Here is a 22601-nt window from a genome sequence, read left to right on the forward strand (position 1 = left end):
ATATATATATATACATACATATATACATACTAATACTACATATTATACAGTATATACACACACATACAAATAGAAAAATATACATATGTACAGTATATCTTCAATTTTCTGCATATTGCACTGTCTTTTCTTGGTTTCGTTATCAATAACTTATTCAATGAAAAGATTGATCCGCAGACGGATGTAAAACCATTACATGTATCTGCTACTGTGAAAGACCGATATCTGGCAAATGTCTATATTCTCTGGTGAATGTCAGCATTCACATAGTCAGTTGGTGTATGTACAAAATATTTGCTAAATATCATTATTTCTCACTTACACTGGGAAACGTCAACATTCAGCATGCACTAATGGTAAATGTTTATCCATAAAGAAGCAAACTTAGACAAGACAATAAAAATAAACACAAACTAATCTTTTACTTCCTCTGAATAATCCAACTCCAGAACAGCAAAATGCCTGAGATGGTTAATTTGCAAAAAAGATCATGAAAGTAGTATTTCTTAATACAATCAAGGAAAATTGATCGACGATATGGTTACTTAATTTTGGGGTGGATATGTGCGGCAACCATGATGGTAATCATGGTTGCTGCACAACAAACCAAAAAGGTGGTAATGTCCGCAGCACGAAAAGAGTCATAAGTTAAAAAAATATCATAGTGATCAAGGTAATATACAAAACACTTCCCTAGATTGCTTCAAAGTTACACATTCTAGAGAAGTGATATTAAATTTATTGAGATAACCTCTAGCAACAGAAACATTTAGAAATGAAAGCATCCAGTAGGTTCTCCAGTTAGAGCTGCATTGCAGTCTTTAGATAGTAGCACTTAACTGTGCAATTACAAAATTTTCACACTTCTAAAGCTTTTCGTGACCCAACAAAAATTGGCTCGCGACCCTGTTTGGAAAACGCTATCTTACTCAGTTATTAATTAATATTTTCGTTGATTTTTGTTACAATTAAAAAATCAGCCACAAACTTTTTTGATGTTGATCTCGAATTAATATATAATCTATGTTAAATTGTTAAATTTATTTATTTTAGGGTGGAATTCCAAAGTAAATTCTACGGAGGTACCGGTTATATCTTCGTTCCGTTTTCGTTCGACACCATTTTGGAACAGGCCAGTATGGAAGATTGAGGATTCGGACAGAGCCGTGGATGTGCCATATTTAAAAATGGTTTCCTTTCCGCTTTCGTAGTGTCGTTGTCCGACATAACGTGATTTGCGTAGCTCGTTCGGCGAAGTCGTAACTTAATTTATTGTAAAAGTCGTTGTGTATATAAAAATAAATTATTTATGTCCTCATCGAATCTGACTTTTTCTCTGATCAACGATTTTCCGGATACCGAAATTTCGAAGCAAGGATTTTATATATAGGAAATTAGCTATATCACTTACGGAAAGGGTCTGGAGAAACGTTGCCAAAATTGGGTTAGATTAAAAGTAGAAGCGTGTTTCCGTGGAGCTTGACTATTTTACACAGATACACGATGATTCCACGAATAGAAACACGGTCGTGCGGTTTCGGAAGGACCAGACAAAAATGATGATCGAAATAAGAAGTTCAGACGGGATCTCCTTTCTCTATTGAATATTTGTTCACTCCGCTACCAACCGGCTTAAAACATTTACACGGGATAGTTTCTAGTTACTTCAAAATCCATATAAATATGCAATATAATATTTAAAACGTAATTTAAATGTTTATTTATATTATACTAAAATTGAATTTTAACCTGAAAACAAGTTAATTTATCAAAACACGGCTACCTTTTTAGTGTTTAATTTATTGTAAACTGTTAACAGACTATAACAAAGTTGTTAAGATGCATAAATTTAAGTGTACGAATCTAAAATCGTTTATATGTATAATTAAATTTTTAAATTTATATTCTTAGGGTGTAGAAATATATCAACTTCTGATATGGTTTGTGTGTATATTTCATTCCGTGTGAGATGATTAAAAAGAAATTCGCAAGTAAGTAAATATGGCTATTATAGTAATATATTTTTCAGTTTATGCATTTATCAATTACAGCATTATTAAATTACTCTTTTGTATATAACCTAAAAAGATATTGAAGAGAGAAAGTTTCAGATAAATTTTATTGAATTGAATTACAATAATAATAACATCATTTTTACCTTCCTGGTTGTTATATATAACAGGGAAAGTAAGGCGATCGTTAAAAATATAACTCCCACGATTTTTACATTTTTGGACTGGGGAACTTGAAACGTCGAGAAATGCAAGAGAGTTTTTTCTGTATGTATGGATGCTAGTGTGTGGGGAGGCATAATTTTGTTCACTCACTTTGAAACTTAATGACTCCTGTGTCTTTTATCGAAAATTTTTTAAAATTCTGTAGGGAGTTTTGTGTATTAGGATGTTGATGCTAATAAATTTTGGTGGTTAAAGGTCGAGGGAGTGGGGACGGACTTAATGACAATAGCGAGGTTGAGGCCGAAGTTTTAAACGCGAAAACGTGTACGTCGGACGTTCGACGCCGCTTTCCTGTAAGCCTAGAAGTTTGACAATGGCGTTCCACTGACTTTCCTAACGCCATTGTCAAACTTCTAGGCTTACAGGAAAGCGGCGTCGAACGTCCGACGTACACGTTTTCGCGTTTAAAACTTCGGCCTCAATCTCGCTAATTTCTATTTGTTATTAGCATTTACAATTGTTTATGAAACTTATCGCTACCCTCAAACTTAAGTTTTTTTTATTTTTTGGCATTTTATAATCTTAACACGAGATTTCATCAAAAAAAGATTTTATAACAGATGGACCGCGCACAATTTTTAACTTGCTGGGAAAATTATGCAACAGTCGTAGCTAGAATTTTTTTTATAAAACTGGTTTTATATGTATGTAACATAATTTCTTATACAATGGAAATGGTGTACTTTTATACTACAGGATTTCGCGTAATGATGATAAATTATTTATTCCGAATTATGAACAAATTGAATTTCCTTTAAAATTATAACATCTTGCTTTCAGTTGGTAACCTTCAGCTGATATAATTTTATTTACTGTCTGAGCCTAATATAACGTATTAAAATGTGAGGTTTGCCACTGGGTGTGTTTGTCAGGATCGTCGCGCGGTCACCGCTATCGCGTGGGAATGGAAAAAAAACTTCCATTGTTAACCCGTTTAATAAAGCGGCCGGATGGCCGAGCGGTCAAGGTTAGCAGCCTGCCGCCCTGGGGGACCCGGGATTGAATCCGGACGGGTCGAAAAATCCCCAGGAATTTTTCGGGGGGTGGTCCGTCCGAATATGTCGGTCCCCGTCCCTCACCACCCGGCCGTCCCATTGTGGGCCTGGCCGAACCCATAATGGGCTTACTATATGAGGCCCTCTTATAGTCCACTGGGCGGAAAGAGTTACCAAAAAAAAAACCCCGTTTAATAAAATTAAAAATTTCTCTTACAGCAATTTTCATGATAAGACGTAACACCTTTCAAAGGGAGAGAAACAAGTCCGCACAAAAAGTCCAAATGTTCTGTCTGTTGTTTTTCTTCCGGCAATGGCTTCGTGAAAGGCGACGGCTCCGGGGCGCACAGCACGGTTTCGAGAGATGTGTTCTTGCGAATAGATGGACCTAGGCGAATCTGGATGACTCTGGGGAGTGAAGATCAATCCTTGGACGTCCAAAAATCTTTCGTGTGTGAACTGCAGGATCACAAACTTCCGGGAGAGGAGCTCTACGGACCAAGAACGTTATGTCCTTGATTCGCGCGGTTTTTATAAGTTTTCCCCTCAAAGTCGCCGTTTAATTGGTCTTTTTTCGTCACACGGTGCCAATAGACATCTGTCGAAGGGCGCGGGAGAGGTCAACTTCGCGACTAAACCCGACTCCTCCTAACCACGTTTCCCTCGACTTTGGTTTTTTCAACACCGTTCTTCCTTTGTTTTAATATTTTACAAAAAAAACATTTTTATTGTTTAATCGAGACCTTTAATTTCTCCCTTTCGTGTTGTAAATGGAGATTTTTAAGATCTCGTTAATACCTCCATTCGGACCTCCAAGTCGACCCTGTCCGGGTCCTTACAAAATTATCCAACTTGAATTGTTTTTGAAATTATAAAGATAATTAAAAGTTTATTAGTGATCACTTTATAATTGTAAACTTAAATGAAATAGTTTATAAATTTTAATGAATATCCATTTTAAATTTTATTGATGTTTCTATAAGTTTTACAAAGCATTTGTTCATATTTTTATTTAGTACAGTACATCTTATACGTTTTGAACCTAAATATCATAGATCGTGTGGGAGACTCTACGGAGATAAGTCGCATTCCGTTAGCTTCTACCGAGAACACACTAGAAGTTTCAAGATACTCTTGTTCAAGAATGGACTTCTCTTCCAGAAAGCTGATAAACAACGTTACGATCAGTTTGAACAATCCCTGTAAAACGTGTGCTTGCAGGAGGCAACAACATGTCATAATATTCAAAAAATTAGCAACGAGTTGCGTAACTTTCCCGGCTTTTATGAGATTTTATTTTTAAAATAACATTTGTATTACTAATCAAAATAACTAAAATTGTATGTGGCGCCATCTATTATGAGATTTTGTTATTAAAACTATATTTTTTAAGTATAAAATAGCAAATTACTTAATTTTGAGGATAGAGACGAGTTTATAAAACACAATGAAGATTTTACTTGTTAGCATTTGTAAAGTCTGACCCCTCACGAGATATATCATCTATCTCTTCATCCCCTTTACCTTTCACAACCACAATTTAATAGCATCAATGACTCATATACAAGCTACCGTGCCAAATTTCACCTCTTAATCTTTACCCCTTCCTGAGATATTAAGGGAAATAGACGCCAACACACACACCTACATATCCGCGGAACTTTTTGCCTGTTATTTTTTTAAATACTTTTTTGGGTTCAGAGGATTCTCAAAACGTAAAAAATTGCAAAAAGCTCAGAGGGTCAAATTTGACACGATTCCATTACTTTCCCTTGTTTGGTATACAACACCCGGAAAAGTATAACGTGAAAAAACAGGTGAATACAAATCAATTAAGTGCCTAAAATACCTGTACGCTATAGTATAGGTTTATTAATTTTCACGGGTATAACAAGCGAATCGGTTAACAAAAGTATGATATAATGGAATAAACAGAGCCGCCCCTAGGGCCGAGCAACTGGGACAACCGCCCCGGGCCCCGCGATTAGGAGGATGCAGCGTAATAATGTTTTATAATTAAAATGTAATTTTTTTTTACTAATACTTAGAAAGAGTCCCGCAATTTCATATTTGCCCCGGGCAAAAGCTAGGGGCAGCCCTGGGAATAAAGCAATGAAAGGAGAGAGTGGCCGAAACTTTCTATCGGAAATTGCCTTTATGTATTGTATATAAAAATCTCCACGCGAATAGTCTATTGATTAAGCGCAAACTTGCGACTCAGCGGGTTTATCGACTCTACCGTTGGTGCCTGTTATCAAAATAATTCTGTAATAAATTATAATTTATTATTTTTCAATTATCGGAATAATTCACAATCTGAATCACCGGCTTATCCATTATGAAATAAGAGTAGCAAAATACATTGGTATACCCAGTTACCTAAGAGGGACATTAAGGAATTTTATACATACTTTACAATAATTCCTCTAAAGCCGAGAAAAATTTTCCTTCTGAAGTACATTTAAACACAAAAACATAATAGAGACAGGCGAAGGAAATTTGGGAGCACTAAGAAATCAATGATCCTGTACAATATTTCGTATTAACTGTTTCTGCCCTGTGAGCACTAAGAGGGTCTCTTAAAGCAAGCCCATTATGGGTTCGGCTATGTCCACTATGAGGCGGCCGGGTGGCGAGGAACGGGGGCCGATATAGCTAGTAGGACTACCCCGCCAGCCGGATGGCCGAGTTGTCAAAGTGGCAGCCTACCGCTCTGGGGGACCCGGAATCGAATCCGAACGGGTCGAATAATTCCCAGGAATTTTTCGGGGGGTGGTGCGTTCGGATATGTCGGGCCCCGTCCCTCACCACCCGGTCGCCGCATTGTGGGCCTGGCCGAACCCATAATGGGTCTTCTAAAAGAGGCCCTCTTAGTGCCCACAGGGCGGAAAGAGTTAAAAAAAAGTAGGACCACCCCCGAAAAATTCCTGGGGATTTCTCGACCCTGTCCGGATTCAATCCCGGATCTCCCAGAGTGGTAGGCTGCCACCTTGATCGCTCGGCTATCCGGCCTATTGGTTTTGGTTCTTGATTTATGCTTTACCTGTATTAAACTTAATGAAAAATTCACGGAGAGCTGATTCTTAGTACTAAATCCATTCTGATGAATGGCCATAGAGTGGGCAAGTTGACTAAATCCCTTTTTTTTTTTTTTTTTTTTTGATAAATTACATGAGGTTTGAAAGTCTCCCAAGACTTTCTAACCGAATAATTTATTACAATAGTACCGTACATTACATTACAGTATACTATACTATAACTTTCGCTATCGCAACGCGCCTACAGCTTACCAAAGATAACGTTTTTAAATACACGTGGATAGAACATGAATTCAGGAAAGAATCTTTCCAAATCTGCTTACCTGTTTTTCATCTCATATCAGAGACTGATCTAAATTCTGTTTTCATAATTAGGCGCTGTGTAGATGGGTTCAGAGTAAATTTAATGGTTCAATAGCTGCACTTTGCTGTGAAAGTGCAGATACCACGTATATTTAAAAATCACAAAACTGGCATTTCAAGTTTTCGGAAGTCCAAGAGATGCATCATCAGGAAAGCAATGAGTGGGTGCACTGTTAGAGGGGAGTAAGTCTATAATTAAGATATAAAAATCGAGAGAACAGTAATCAAAAAAGGAAAATGACTCTCCGACTTGACACCTGAAGAGGTACCAATAGAGGCTTCGCTAAACTCCACAAAAATTCATGAAATAAAATATCTTATTTTGAAAAAGTTAGGAAATTGGAATTTAATCAAGATTTGTTGTCATGCGAAGCTGCAGATATGAAAGAAAACAATGAATATTGAAACGGTTTATATGAATTGTCTAATATTTAGGAATTTACGCCTTGTAATTATTATTTATTTCGAATAAACACATTTAAACTGCATCTTTCAAAAGGTATTTTTTCTTATTATAATAAGAAAAATATGAATGATATGAATACGCAATATCAGAACACGTTTTTGCACATGGCGGTTCACTGATGCTCTGTTTGATGCATACTGGAATGTGCTCAATATTACTACCATTCCAAAACTCGCCAAATCTAACTTGCTTCCATTTTATAATTGTTAATGTCTTCTTCCAAACTCTTCGTTGAAATTATCATTTCATCGGCTAATATATTAGATCATGTCCATTCTACAAGAATCAATACTAACGTTGTCAAAATTAAAGATTTAAAAAACTTCCACTTTATTTTTCAGTATTCAATAAAGCGAATAAGGCACTTTGGAACGATAGGCTACTCCTTATTTGTCTGAAACAAGTATTTCAAATAGCCTACAGCATGGATCGGCAACCATTTTATTACGACGGCCGGATGGCCGAGCGGTAAAGGTGGCAGCCTACCGCTCTGGGGGACCCGGGATCGAATCCGAACGGGTCGAATAATCCCCAGGAATTTTTCGGGGGGTGGTCCGTTCGGATATGTCGGGCCCCGTCCCTCACCACCCGGTCGCCCCATTGTGGGCCTGGCCGAACCCATAATGGGCCTACTAAAAGAGGCCCTCTTAGTGCCCACAGGGCGGAAAGAGTTAAAAAAAAAAAAAAACCATTTTATTACTAAAGAAACAATAAAAATTTTAAAAACCATTGAGGGCGCATAGTTTAATTTTTGAAAAAAATCCCGATGTTGTAATTAATAAGCAACAATAATTATTTTTTGAAATACGTATATTTATACAAAATAAAGATTACACGTGCATGTAATAACTAAAAAATAAAAATTAAAAGTATGTACATAAAATAATAAAACTCAAATTAAATAAAATTACAAGTATTTGCGCTTTCGTGACGGTGGTTCTAGAGAGCATCTGAAACGCGTTACAGGCACCATGACGCCGTGTTGCCATCCCCTGGCCTATACAGAAACATAATGATAGCAATCACGTTTAAATAAGTTATATTTTATTTATTTTTTTAAATCCGTAACCACCATATACATATCACTTAAAAACTTTCCAAATAAAGCTAAAAAAGTAAATTATTTTAATAAAAAATTAATATGAAATATAGCCTGCAATATATATATAGAGTGGTTGATTGTAATCAATCCACTAAAAATAGTCATCCTGCAAAAAATTCAGTAAACCAAAAATATTAGAATTGAAGGCACTATCGGTGAAAACGAAATTAACTTCGATTTCTTAAATGAGAACCCCCATTTTTTTTATTGCATACTACAATTCTACATAAAAAACAAACTTTTATCTGAAGCATTTTTTCCCGAAAGGGACCATTCAAATTTGTTGTCATCAGTTCTAAGTTCTTTTTGACTACCTACCTCATCTCTGTCATGTTTTGTCACCAATTTTTAGAACATTATCAAGCTGATGTCACGCTTGATCTTCCATCCCGATATCAAAATCAAGCGTTTCTGTAAAACAGATCTTACTGTAGATCTGTTAACTATTTATTCATTATTAATAAATTATTTATTTATAATTTATTCATATTTTATGCCAAGACGAAATTAATTTTAAAAATAGGCCAATAGGAAGAAAACACAAAAAGCAAACTTGACTTATTTACCTCAGAAGTCTGATGGTATTGTACTAATTCCTAGATTAAAGATAATATGTTATATACCAGTATATCTTTCTGCAGTATCTTTATCTTTAATAAACACGTAGGAATGAACGGATCAACCATTCGGGAAAGCATTTCTCGGTAGCTTATTTAAACATTCGGTTAAGGAGTTAAGCGTTTTCGAGTATCTGGACAACATCGAAAGATTAAATTAATTCGATGATTGTACAGTACGTGAAATATCGTATGGATAATTTATTATATGTCAGCAATAAACCAATCCACAAAATCTTGATTCTTAGCCGAACCTTCGCAACTCGAAACTTTTTAAGTCGATTCTAGTTAACCAGGTTCCACTGTATATCAAAGAAACGCAAGACCAATTTGCTAGGAAAATTTTTTGCAAATAGTCGATGTATTCACGGCTTCGGTTAAGGCTATCGGCGAATCCGTTTGCTCGATTTTTCATGTACACTCTAAACACATCTTTTTTTTTTTTTTTTTAACTCTTTCCGCCCTGTGGGTACTAAGAGGGCCTCTTTTAGTAGGCCCATTATGGGTTCGGCCAGGCCCACAATGGGGCGACCGGGTGGTGAGGGACGGGGCCCGACATATCCGAACGGACCACCCCCCGAAAAATTCCTGGGGATTATTCGACCCGTTCGGATTCGATCCCGGCTCCCCCAGAGCGGTAGGCTGCCACCTTGTCCGCTCGGCCATCCGGCCTAGCGCCTACGGTTAAATAAAAATTACTTTTGATGAATTTAATTTTGAATCTATCTTTTTGTTTAAGTCAATATACGAAATAAAGCGGCTCGGCAAACAAACAGCAGGCGAAACAACTTTTGCGGAAAAACCTGCAATAATACAGTCACAGTTACGAATGCAAGGAATTACTCTTGTCTGAAACCAGTTCGGTTTGTTTGCTCAAATGACGAATTATATATTCAAGCAGTTTTACGACATATATACAGGAAAAAATCGCTTCGTTAAATATTTCTATGAGATTCAAAGACGCCTTTTCCGCTGATTTGTCGAAATCGCGCAGTTCCGAAAAGTGCATTCATGAAGTACTGGTAATTTGGCAAATTACTCAATGCTGGGGAGTAATTTGCGACCAAAACATTACTGTCCAACATTTACAAATATGTACAGTACTTACCACTGTCATCTTAATGGTAGACTGCAGACTTGTGTATGTGTTATGGTCGGTTTGATCTGCTTTAACAACAAAAAGCTGTAAATACATCTGCTAACAACCTATGGTTGCTCGACTGCCTGCGTGCCTTTCCCAACTTACATGTTTATGTTAATGGCACAAGTAAAAATTACTCCACAGTAAACATCATTTAGATTTTAACGTACTTTTAGATGTCAATATTTTGGAACCCACGTACCATTAAACTTTGCCGAGAAACTCCCCATAAAACTTAATAATTTTGGAATCTCCGGTATATACACTCGCCAACTTTCGAACATTTGTGAACATTCCTTTGTACCTTGTTTAGCCATAATTAGTCGATCATTTTAATTAGAATAACTCGAAAAATACGTTGAAAAAATTAATTAAACCGAAACTTTAAAACGGGCCGTAAAATGTTGTTATTGCTTTCATCTTAAATGGTGCTGCTGTAATACTGGATGTTGAAATCTTCTCGCTTAGCAAATCTAGTGTAGATCGCCTGTTAATTTCCGATACAACTGAGTTTTTCGTAGCGGCAGAATCTATTCGTAGTTAGGAAGGAAAATGATCTTTAAAAACATATATTTTGAAAAGCGATTTTATTGAGATTGGGGATGACACCACTCACGCCGTAAACGTCACTACAACGCGTTTACTCGCATACACGGATAAATTTTATCTTTGGCTATGTTTAGCTGGTTTCAGAATGGCGCAACGTGGGAGTGGAGTCGCGCTCCTAAAACATCGTTATAATGCATTGTCATATTAGCGAGGTTGAGGCCGAAGTTATAAACGCGAAAACGTGTACGTCGGACGTTCGGCGCCGCTTTCCTGTAAGCCTAGAAGTTTGACAATGGTGTTTGGAAAGTCAGTGGAATCATGCTCGACATTCCAAACGCCATTGTCAAACTTCTAGGCTTACAGGAAAGCGGCGCCGAACGTCCGACGTACACGTTTCCGCGTTTAAAACTTCGGCCTCAACCTCGCTACTATGTCCAGTCCAAAGACAGGAATTAATCGTTGAAGGGTCAGAGGGGCAAGCTGGAAAAACTTGGTATTTATATTTTTCAGCCAGTACCAGGCTAGTTATTATTTCATAAAAACCCATCTTGGTAGAATCGACGTCGAAAGATATTGCCCAATATCGTCCATTAAGACGCTTGAAACGAGTTCGATAAACGGACAAACAGGCCCGCCCTCCAGCGTTAGAAATTTCGTTTCGAAGATGACGCGCCAACGTTAATTTTAAAACTTCCGAAGATTAGAATAAAATTATCGACGAGTAATAAAAACATAGAAGCGGAGGAAAAAGAAACGAAATTGTTTTCGACCGGAATTCGAAAGTAAACGGCCGAGACGTTCCATACGGGATACGTATAGCACGTGTCGCCTTCCACCAATCAGAAGGAAATAAATTTTGGGTGGGATAAACGCGGTTATTAGGGTTCGACGTTCCGTGATGAGAAAATGGAGAAGGACGTAATATTTTTATTCCTAATTATATCTTTATTATTTACGTCCGTTAAAGCAGGTGAGTCTAATGTTAATCGAGTAAGCACTATGGTAAAATCGCTTCGGTATCGAATTCCTATCGATTTTTACGTCGGGGCGTGTAAGGTTAAGTCTTCGTAATGGTCTATGGGCGCTGTCCCTGTCTCCATCCGATCAATACCGATGAAAACTGTCGAATTTACTCGTTTTCTCGTTAGGAATGTATAAGGACTCCGGTTCGAATCGCATGTTTTTACGTTAAGAAGAAACGGACGATCGATATCGATCGCCTTCCGGTGAGCGCCTTTTGTAAATCCCCCTACCTGTGACATATTCCGAGTTTTTATCGTGTTGTTGTTCTCGCCGCGTCCTAATTCGACCTTATAAGCCGACCCCATGTTAACAAATGTCACACGCATCCCGTAATTGTCGTAAGGATGTTAGTAATAATTGCGCTTCGATAATAAATTTACTAATTTATTCGAGTGTTCGGGAACTTTTCAGAGAATGACTAATATAATAATGGGGAAGAAAAACAAACAAAAACAAATAAATGACATATTAGTACAACGTTTGTTTGTTTCCCTACGTTCTGGTGTAATAGATAAACATACCTGAAGGTTCGAAGAATCGAAGACATTTTAAAATCCTTTATTTGAAACGAAGAGTTTTTGATATCGTTAAATACGCCGAAAATGAATATTTTGAAAACAATATTCGAGTACGTTAACTCATGAGTTTTAAAGTTGATTTTAGCCCGTGCCGGTGCGGTCTCGAGCAGACTTTTGCCAGACGCCCGTTCCTTAAATTGCCTCCCGTCGAAAAAGTACTGCCAAAAATTTAAAGGTGGAGAAAATTGGAATTGCGTACGAAAATGTTTATAAATTAAATATTTTCCTTATTTCGAGGAATGGTTAAAAATGCTTACTTGGCGTCGCCGTGCCGATGACGTAAGGTTGTGTTGTTACGTACGTTCTGGGATGTACGACGAGCTCGGAGATTGTGGTTTGCCGTCGCCGTTCGTCTAGAGAAACTTCTCGAACTTTAGCGTTCTTTTTTGGTCGGATTGTGTCCTACTCGGAGATGCGGGGAAGACTTGCAAAAATTGGCTTTTAGAACCTGTTTTTTTCTGTGCTTTCTGTATAAAGATACCAATTATTTCTTATACAAATAAAATCTCTTGAAATTGGTTTGTATAAATCAATTTGATAAAATATTGCAAATTTTAAATAACTTTTTAGTTGCATTAATAAGTGCTGTGAATAAAAGTCAGTATCTGTTAATCAGGATATCCTTCTTTACACATCTTGTTGATTGTGTTCTTAGACTTAGTATAATGTTGAACCCCAATTACATAGTGTAATGATAATGTGTCAGTTTATTTTGAATTTTTGTACATTGATAGAGTTGTGTTGTCCTGAGAAAACATTGGATGCATGTTCACAGGGGGTGCCTGTTCATTGGACACTTGGGATGTGTCTCCCCCATTGTTGTGAGGTTTCCTTTTTCTTAATTCCCAAGGGAGATCTAAGGTTTCATTTTATTTCTATATTACTTTTATCACAGAAAATTTTTTACAGATAACAAAATTAAAATAAAAATACTTGTTAGTTACCAAAAATTTGTTCTAGAGGGTCGTGATTGTTTGCTCGATTAAGTACTGAGGTACCACTGTATTTGATTAACATAATTTTGATATACACTGTAGCATCGAGGGATTAATCAAGGGGTGTGTGTGTTTGTGTATGTAAAATATACAGTATATTTTATATGATGTATGTACGATACTCTTTTTTTTATAGCTTGTGCTTCCCTTTTCTACAGTCTGTGGTTGTTGCTGTATGTTTAGTAAGATAGATAATGTTAAGGAAGTACAACTTAAATATGAGTAGCTAATAGTGATTTCTGTTCCCAACAAGTATTTTGTAGGTCCCATAAATGGCATCTTTGTTTATAAATAAAAAATTGGAGCATATCTTTCCAAAGACGTGCGTTTAGACCAGGGATATAGTCTTAAATTAAAAGAGCCAGGGTGCTAACTGGCACCCCAAGTTTGAACTTCCACTGTGGAGGTGTCATTGTCTATGGAGTTTTGTATGAGCAAAGTGCAACTTTATAGCATGGTATTTGCAAAATGGCTTAAATGCATCACAATGACCTGTATATTTGTAATTATTGCCAAAAAACTGCAAGAAGTAATATTTATTAGTTTTCTGACCAACGTACATAGTCTAAAGTCCAACCTAGACGTTCACAAAGCGCAAAGGCTTTGTCCTGCTGTAAAAGAAAGTATTAAGGCGGTGTCCTGGTACACTCTGGCACAAGTACAGCACTGGTTTAGACAGATTTTTCATATTCTCTTTGTAAACAGTTGTAAAAAATATTGAAATAATTGAGATATATTTCTTACAACTTCTATCAAATTATGTGTTAAATTGTTTAATACGTGTTTTAATTAATCATATATTAGTAATGCTAGAGAAATGTTGCTATGTTTATAGTAAATTAGTTCTTCATAAATATCTGATATCAATTGTTTGTGTATTATAAAAAGATCATAAAGATTAAGATATATAAAAGGATGATGGATAGGTGTTTTATATTATTAGTTTATATTGCTGTTATACAAAATCTTTTTGAGTATTTAAAATTTGTAATGCAGTTGAATTTTCTTCATTACTGTAAAATGACTGTAAAGATTGAACTTGATTTTGTATTCATTTAAATGATATCTATATGTCATGTAAACACCATTTAAATGGACTCATACAGGAATAACTGCTGTTATTACTTAAGAGTCCTGTGACTGTTATTTTATATAAAATTACTTATTAGAAAAATTGAATTAGTGAGAATGAACTGTGTTCTTACTACATAAATCTTAAAATTTATAACAAATATAAAAGTTTTAATTAAAAAAAAACACTCAATACTTTTCACCATTTGGTTTTTTGTTTCCTGAAGTAAGCATTTTGTTTTGTGTTTTAAAGTATTCCATACCTGTTGAGTTTTTACAAATCAACAGGATGTTAATAATGTAGTTATAACCTATGATTGATTTAATGTATTAGTGATAAGTATGGAAGAAAAATAGAACTGAAAAGTTCAGTTTACTACATTTATTCTTATATTACTGACAGACAATGCAATGCTTGAGAATTTAAAAACCTGATTTAAGGGCACGCTTGAAGAAGAATTAATAAACAAAGAAGCACAAAGCTTCAAGTGCATTTTGCAAGAAAATAGATAAGGAAGTTTGTTGTTCAATAAAAAGACAATTTGAAAAAAAAATTTACTTTGCTAATTTTTATCTTGAAGACAATACAACATGGTTCAATAATTAGTATAAACTCATATAATTTTTAAATTCAGTATTTACAGCAGTAAAATTTTATTAGTATATTTTATAAAATTACCATTATTCAGAATCTTAATCAGCGCCAAATCAATTAATCACTTCCAGTTCAATAGCTACACATTTATCAGCAGAATTAAAGACTAACTTGTTGTGTCAGTTTGACAGTTATCTTTTATATATCGTTAATTTGCATATTGAACATGCTTAAAAAATAAAATGTTTATTAACTTGTGTATGTGCTAATATCTGGTTACAAAAATATACTAGAATATTATTTAATATTTTAGTTGTATTTAAACTCTAAATTAGTGGGATACAATTCCATTGATTATTTATGTTAGTGTGAAATTATGAAAATTAAGCTCTACTTGGGAATGGTTAAGATAGCAATTCAGGTTTAACATAAATCAACCCCTAAAACTCAAAATAACTGAAACAAAAGCAAAAATAAGTAAGTAAATAAATAAATATAACTATTAATAAAAATTCTGTCTCTTGTTGATTAGCAGAGATGAAAAATGGCATAGGAGTCATTGGTAGGAAAGACATTCAGGAAATGATAGAAGTGAGAAACATCAGTGATGTAATAATAAAAATAAGAGTGAAATTTAAGAGAGGAGTTAATGATTTTATCCAGATTTATGTCTCACAAACAGGCAATTAGGAAGAATTGTTGGTAGAGGTCCTAAGGGAAGTAGAAGAAGTAATTGAAGACAGTCATAATTATGGGTGATATAAATGCACAGGTATGGAAGGTGAGAAGTGGAGTGGAAGAAATTATGGACACATTTTGGATATGGCACCTGAAACAAGAAAGGGACTGATTGATTTTCCTGTGAACGAAATGGGATGCTAGTCAGAAATACCTTGTTTAGGAAGAAGAATTCACAACAGATAACTTGATGGGGTGAAAGGAGAACAAAGACTATGATTGATTACTTCATGATTGAAAAGCAGAGCCACAGAGACCCTTTGGATGTGACAGCAGATCTAAATGAAGCTTTTGATGCAGACTATAGAATGGTCATTGCAATGTTTAGTGTTGGAGCAAGAGCAAAAATGAAGAAAGTAAGTAATGGAAAGGAAAATAAAGGTTTTATTAAATGAACCAGAAATGAAACACAAGTTCCAGACTGAACTCTCAATCCATACTGAAATAAGAAAAGAGTGGGCAATGTTTAAGAAAACATACATAAAATGTGCAGCCAATATATGTGAAAGAACTGAAGGCATGAAGAGAGAGGAGACTGTAAGGTGGAATTCAAGGGTTAAGGCAGCAGTAAAGGAAAATAAAAATGCATGGAAAGACTGAAAAGGAGGGGATGAGAGATGAGAAAAGACAAGTATCAGGAGGCAAAAAAAGAGGTGCTAAACACAAAAACTAGTAAAAGAATAAAAGAAGAAATGTTGGGACAAACTTATTCGAGAATTGAGAGAAAACTGAAGAGGGAGTAAGAAAAAATTGTATGGCTTGGTGAAGAGTGGAAGGAAAGATAGTATTAGGACAAATAAGGTCAAAAGTGAAAATGGAGAACTGACTACACAAGTGGAAGACATCGGAAAGAGGTGGAAGGAATATTTCCAAAAATTATTAAATGTACAATGGTAGACACCTAATGAAGCAGAAGAAATAATGAAAGACCAGATGGGATGATATAACACACACAGAAGTGGAGACTGCATTAAAGAAAATGAAAATCGGCAAAGCTGTGGGGATTGATAAAGTAACAAAGGCTATAAATACGGTGACCATACGTCCTTTATTTAAGAGGACAGTCCTTTATTTCACTGCTCTGTCCTCTAACTATATTTTCTAAAATAGGCATTTTGTCCTTTATTTTGTAAAGTCGACGCAAAGTTTAAAAAAAAATTTTTTAATAATATATTGAACAAGTTAGTTTCGTACGCCATCACGACCAGTGTTGTCATTGTGTCATGCATTGCTACATAGAGCGTGGTAGTGCAGTGTGTCGCCAATCGAACGGCCTTTGAAAGTACCAGGGAGTGGACACTCTTATGGGAATTTTTGTGATAGTTTTTTAACACTCTAGTTGGTGGATAATACACTTGGATTGTTGGTGAGCATTTGTCGCCACTTGTTGGCATTCTTTGGGGGCTCGAGCATGTGACATTTTTACTGCCGAGTTTCCCTTCTCTTTATAGTGCACTCCTTTTCTCTGGACAGTACACACATCAGTTACTACACTTTTACGCAATGTTAATTAGTTACACAGGGACTTTATGTGTGTTTTTAGTCTTAATATTTCTAATTTTTCATATTTAGGTATTATTTAATTTATATTTTGTAGACCATTTATCATGGCACCCAAAAGAAAATGCATTTTTAATCAAACATTACAAGAAGAATTTCCATTTATTAAGAAAGGAATAACGAATAGTGACGTCAAATGCAACAAATGTTTAGCCAGCTTTAATATTGCAAATAGTGGCAGATCAGCAATTACACAACATACTCAGACAGCAAAACACAAAGAAGCGGACATACAGGCTTCAACAAACAAATCGTTAAACTCATTTTTCATTAATAAAAATTCCAATGACAACCTAAAGGATTTAGCACTAAAAGAGGCATCTTGATGTTATCACTCAATACAACCTAACTATTCATTTCGATCAAACGACTGCTCTTCTAAATTAATTAAGAAATGTTTTGAGGAAAAATATTCTTGTGCAAGAACGAAAACAGAAGCAATCATTTGTAATGTTTTCACACCTTATTCTTTTGAATCAATTAAAACTGACTTAAGCAAAACAAATTATATAACTATTTATTCGGATTGTTTGAATCATGGTAGTATTTAACCTGATGAAGACCGGAAGTTTTACGGTCAAAAACATTTGTTTATAATTAAATATTTTACCGGTGACATAAAGGTTGTTAAGACTCTAGTATAAACTGGTGCTATTGAAAAAAATTAATTCTACTGAAAAGTATCAAAATTAATGTTATTTAAATTTTTACAATGTGTGTGTATGTGTAATAATTAAGATTGTTTAAAATTTTAATGTATGCAATGTTGTATGCTACTTTTTTCGTAATAAATGTTATAAACTTATGAATTTTATAAGGTATTTTTTATTTTCTTCGATATGTCCTTTATTTTCCCCCAAAAAATATGGTCACTGTAGCTATAAAGGCAACATAGAGAGATAAGAAAGCACCATCTGAATGAGGAAAAGGTAGTAAAGTTCCAATATTCAAGAAAGGGGACAGAAAGAAATGTGAAAATTACAGAGGAAGCACATTGTTATCCATTGTTATCAAGGTTTTTGAAAACATTTTTAGAGTGCAGGATTAGAAAAGTGGTGGAACACCAACTAGAAGAGAAACATGTGTTCAGAAGGAATCAATCTATCACAGATCTGATATTCTCTGTGATACTACTGATGGAAAAAAATTGGGAATACAACAAAGACTTAGTAATGACAAATATATGGTTTCTCAATATCTATAAAAGGGTCTCAAGACAGATGATGTAGAGAGTAAGGGCATCTCAGCAAAAATTATAAGTTAGATACAAGCAATGTATACCACAAGCCTAAGTTGTGTGAAAACAGGAGTTGAGAAAACAACTCCTGTTTTCACACAAGGTTGTTTAAGTAAAGACAGAACTTCAACAAGGAAGTGTTTTGTCACCACTTCTGTTTATAACCATAATGGACGAAACCCATAAGAATGTAAAATAAGCTTAATGGGAAGAAGTCAAAAGCTTGGCTAATTGCAAATGACATAGTACTGATGGGAGACAGAGGAAGTCCAATATCAACTGGATGTGTGGAACAAGGAGCTAAGGGAATGGGGAATGAAGATAAGCCAAAAGAGAAGCAAGACAGTGGTGATGTCAAGGAGAGCTCAGGAGGTGAGAGGGAAAATTGAACTGAATGTAGAATTACTAGAGAATGTTGACAACTTTAGATACCTGGGAACAGAAATATCAAAGGGTGGAAAGTTAAGCAAAGAAATAAGAAGAATACAGCAAGCAGATGGCTTCTACCTGAGTTTGAAAACTTTGATCTGGAAAAAGGAAGAGCCACAAAAATGTAAGGAGATCCTTTATCAATTGTACTTTCTCCCAATATTGATTTATGGTGTTTTAGCATGGATTACAGAGAGGAGAGGAGACAAAAGATCCAGGCTGTAGAAATTCCTAATGAGCTTACTGAGCAAGATCAGAAGAGAAAGAATAACAAATGAAGAAATAATGAAAAGAACAGTAATGGAAAATTTGGAGATGATGATAGAATGAATTAGACTGAAATGATTTGAACATATAAGAGACTGGAAGAAAATAGAATACCAAAGTTGGTGTTGGAGAAGACCTAGTTAAAAATTCAGGAAGAGGTGGATGAACAAGATAGTTGAAGACCTAAGAAAAAGGACTAATGATGTAACAGTGGTGTTTGCAGAGGAATGGTAGAAAGGTAGAAAAAGATGGAGGTCTTTGATCCTTGGCCCAACCCAAGCTTCACTGGATAAAGGGCAGAGAAGAAGAAGGCTTAACACATTTTATGTTTCTATAAGTCTGCAGTTTTGAGATCACATTTAATTAAGTCAAAATGTAAGATCCAGAGTTTTATTTCAGGTCTAATTCAGTGTGCTTTCCTTGCTTTCTGAACGGACTTGAGGATTGTTACTATATGGAACTGTGCCTTTGATTGTTAAAATGTTGAATTTTATGTTGTACAGTATATCGTGCCTGAAGTAATGATCTTATTTTTAAATACAAATTGACTGATCAAATTTTAGCATCTTGAAATTGTTATTTGGAAATTTAAAAATGTAATGATCACATCTGTAAGTTATTACTAATCAGATTTATGAATTTTTATATATATCTTTATTTGGAACTAAACAATTATACCATATGCATGTTACTGTATAGTTTGAATTGCATGTTGACATTTCTTTGCTATTGGTGACAAGTTAATTAGTGTTTTGACTATTTTCATTTTTAAGAAGATAGAAATGGCAAACAAGAGACAACTAAAAATTTTGTTGATAACAGAAAAGGTGAATACTCATTAAAATGGGGAGGAAAGCAAAAAGAAATATTGGAAATTACAAAGGATTTTGACATTCTTTCGATATATCTGTTAAACGAGAGGATTTCGGAAAGCTAATGAACAGCGGAATCAGACAGAACAGAAAGAAAACAAAAATATGATTATCTAGATAATGAAAAGTGCATACTGAAATGATCTATACAATATAAACAAGGATATTCTTGTCAATGGAAAACTTAGAGTAAAATCATAATTTGGATAGTAGTTCAGACATACTGGATTTAAAGCAGTTGGATAAATTTTAGAAATGGCATGGAATAGTTTTCAATAAAATCAGTGGTTAAGTTAGGTAGTGAGAGGAGGATTGAATGAAGTGATTGAATCTGTATAGAATCATACATAACTCAAATGACAGTTTTGATGCCGACAAAATGGGCTTATATTTATAAATGTCTGCCAGACAAACTGGTGTTCAAAGGTGATTAATATCATTGAGATAAAAAAAATGCAAAGAACATATAACAACTTTGAGTGAGCATAACAGGTAATGAAATTGCTTTTGCTATTAATTGGAAAATCTTTAAAACCTTATTGGTTTTGCAATGCCAATATGCTACCTATACAAGTATTCAGCAAATAAGAAAACATGGATGACATCAGAACATTTTCTAATTTGCCGAAAAAGTTAGACACTCGCATGATTGTCGAAAACAAAAATTATTCTTGTTATCGACAATTACACATGCACATTTGATGACTCCCATTCTGAAAATTACAATACAGTAGAGCGTCGAAAATCTGAATCAATTGGGGACTGGGGTTGTTCCGATTAGTCATTTGTTCCGATTACTGACTTTGTACGAAAAAATATATTAACCTGTCCGATGTTCAAACTTTTCTCCATCGCGTGTCGCTTTGTGTTGAATTTTTGTCGATTTTAAGCCTAACGAAAATTTTTATAATAATAATCAAGGCTATCGTATCGTTAAAAATTATTTCTTCATTTTGTACAAACAAAATAAATATATTGAAGAATATAAAAAACATGAAAATTATACTTTAGAAGTAAATCTAGTATCAAAAATGTTCGATTCAGCACGACACAGTTTGACTGAAAATCGTTCCGATTACCGGCCATTCCTATTACCGATGTTCCGATTAACGACGCTCTACTGTAGTTTAATTTTTACCTTTGCTTTACAGTTAAAAAAAAAATAAAGCAAATAAAGTTGTTTACTAACAAAGCAAATGTTATGAACTGTAATAATAATGATTGTTAATTTAGTAGTGATAAATTTATAAGTTGAGAATTTCAGATAATTTTATGATATAGAATACCTTACTTATTCTAATAGTAATTGTTTATAACTTTTTAGTATATAGGTATACTGTATTTATTGTAATAGAGGATGTCCTAATACTACAATATAGCATTTACATTTTCAATAGTTACATAAATTTTATGTATATATTTTTTATATACTTATTTTTAATGTTTATAACAATTATCATACAATTACAATTAACTTTAAACTTTTTAATGAATCCACAAGTTTTTTGAACCTGTTTACTATTAATGCTTTATCAGAATTTAAGTAATAATACTATAGAAATTAATTTTTAAAATAAAATTGTAATATTTTAATTAATTTTATTTAGGTGAATGCAATACTCCATTATTAGATAATGCAAAGTTGACAGCTACTTCTGAAGTGGATGAAGATCGTAGTGCCGATAAAGGAAGATTACATGGTTGGTATTAAGCAAAATAAATATATTAAAAAAGAAATTTAATTATTTGGTTACTGTGTATTTTTGTTTGAAAACTCTTAAGTAATTGTAATCAAAAGATCATTTTATGTAATTTTTATTCAAATATCAATTTTTTAGTATTATACACAATAGATGCTTGGAATTGGCAGTTCTGATAAATGACTTTTTGTGTGTAGAATAAATTATAGACAAAAGATAATTTTATTCACAACAGTCGTTTTAACGAAACTGTCAGTTGTAACCACATGATAATCATTGGTGTAGCCAGGGTTTTGTTTTTGGGGGGGCCTAGTAGAGGCTGTAATTTTCTGGAGAGGGGCACCAGGTTATCTGGGGGTCACGCTGTAATTTTCTGGGGAGGGCACCAGGTTAACTGCATGGGGGCCGGGCTGTAATTTTCTGGGGAGGGGTACTAGGTTAACTGGGGAGGCCGTGCCCACCCGTGCCCCTTCCTGGCTACACCCAATCTTCTTTTGTGCATGTAATAAAAAAATAATAATAATAAAATAGTTGATATTTCAGTAAAAATTTGATAAAGTGATTCCTTGATTATTTGTTGAATTTCAAATTTTTCTGATGGTGATAAATTAATCAATTATTTTTTTTTCAGAATAAGGTATATTTGTTTTTGAAATTGCAGTTTATTTTAATTACTTTTACTGAATTATTTGGATATGTTGTAAGCTTTATTTACAAATTGCTCATCTATTTTCTTTAAATATTTGATTAGATTTTTATAATAAGTTTGCTGAAAATGAGGAGACCGATTATGTTTGTTTTCTCAATCTTCCTTACACACTGGTGATTCAATCAAAAAATACACTTACGTAAAACCAGATAACCGGAGTGATTAGTATTCGGGTCGCAAATGTTTTCGTAGCCTCTTCTAGAGGCTACGAAAACGTTTGCGACCCGAATACTAATCACTCCGGTTATCTGGTTTTACGTAAGTGTATTTTTTGATGTTTGTTTTCATCAAAGCTGTAAATTGTCAATGTTTAAAAGCC

The 22601-nt window shown here is 34.5% G+C and overlaps 2 protein-coding genes across 6 annotated transcripts in view; both read left to right on the forward strand.

The window, feature by feature from the left end:
- Vha100-1 (V-type ATPase subunit a family protein Vha100-1) overlaps positions 1 to 1323 on the forward strand; it is an 89186-nt gene extending 87863 nt beyond the window's left edge. For all 3 annotated transcript variants that reach the window (XM_067262895.1, XM_067262897.1, XM_067262896.1), the window contains one exon: positions 1054 to 1323. In XM_067262895.1, coding sequence (XP_067118996.1) covers positions 1054 to 1150 — 97 coding nt within the window. In that variant the 3' untranslated portion in view covers positions 1151 to 1323. The remainder of the gene's footprint in view (positions 1 to 1053) is intronic.
- A 9872-nt stretch (positions 1324 to 11195) lies between these two features.
- Positions 11196 to 22601, forward strand: part of Nrx-IV (neurexin-4) — a 107769-nt gene continuing 96363 nt past the window's right edge. The window contains exons 1-2 of one of the 3 annotated variants that reach the window (XM_067262892.1): positions 11196 to 11478; positions 21481 to 21573. In XM_067262892.1, coding sequence (XP_067118993.1) covers positions 11415 to 11478; positions 21481 to 21573 — 157 coding nt within the window. In that variant the 5' untranslated portion in view covers positions 11196 to 11414. The remainder of the gene's footprint in view (positions 11479 to 21480; positions 21574 to 22601) is intronic. The other 2 variants (XM_067262891.1, XM_067262894.1) reach the window with 2 other exon arrangements.

Source organism: Centruroides vittatus, unplaced genomic scaffold (genome assembly GCF_030686945.1).
Source record: "Centruroides vittatus isolate TY-2023 unplaced genomic scaffold, ASM3068694v2 contig_1634, whole genome shotgun sequence".
NCBI classification, from domain to species: domain Eukaryota; kingdom Metazoa; phylum Arthropoda; class Arachnida; order Scorpiones; family Buthidae; genus Centruroides; species Centruroides vittatus.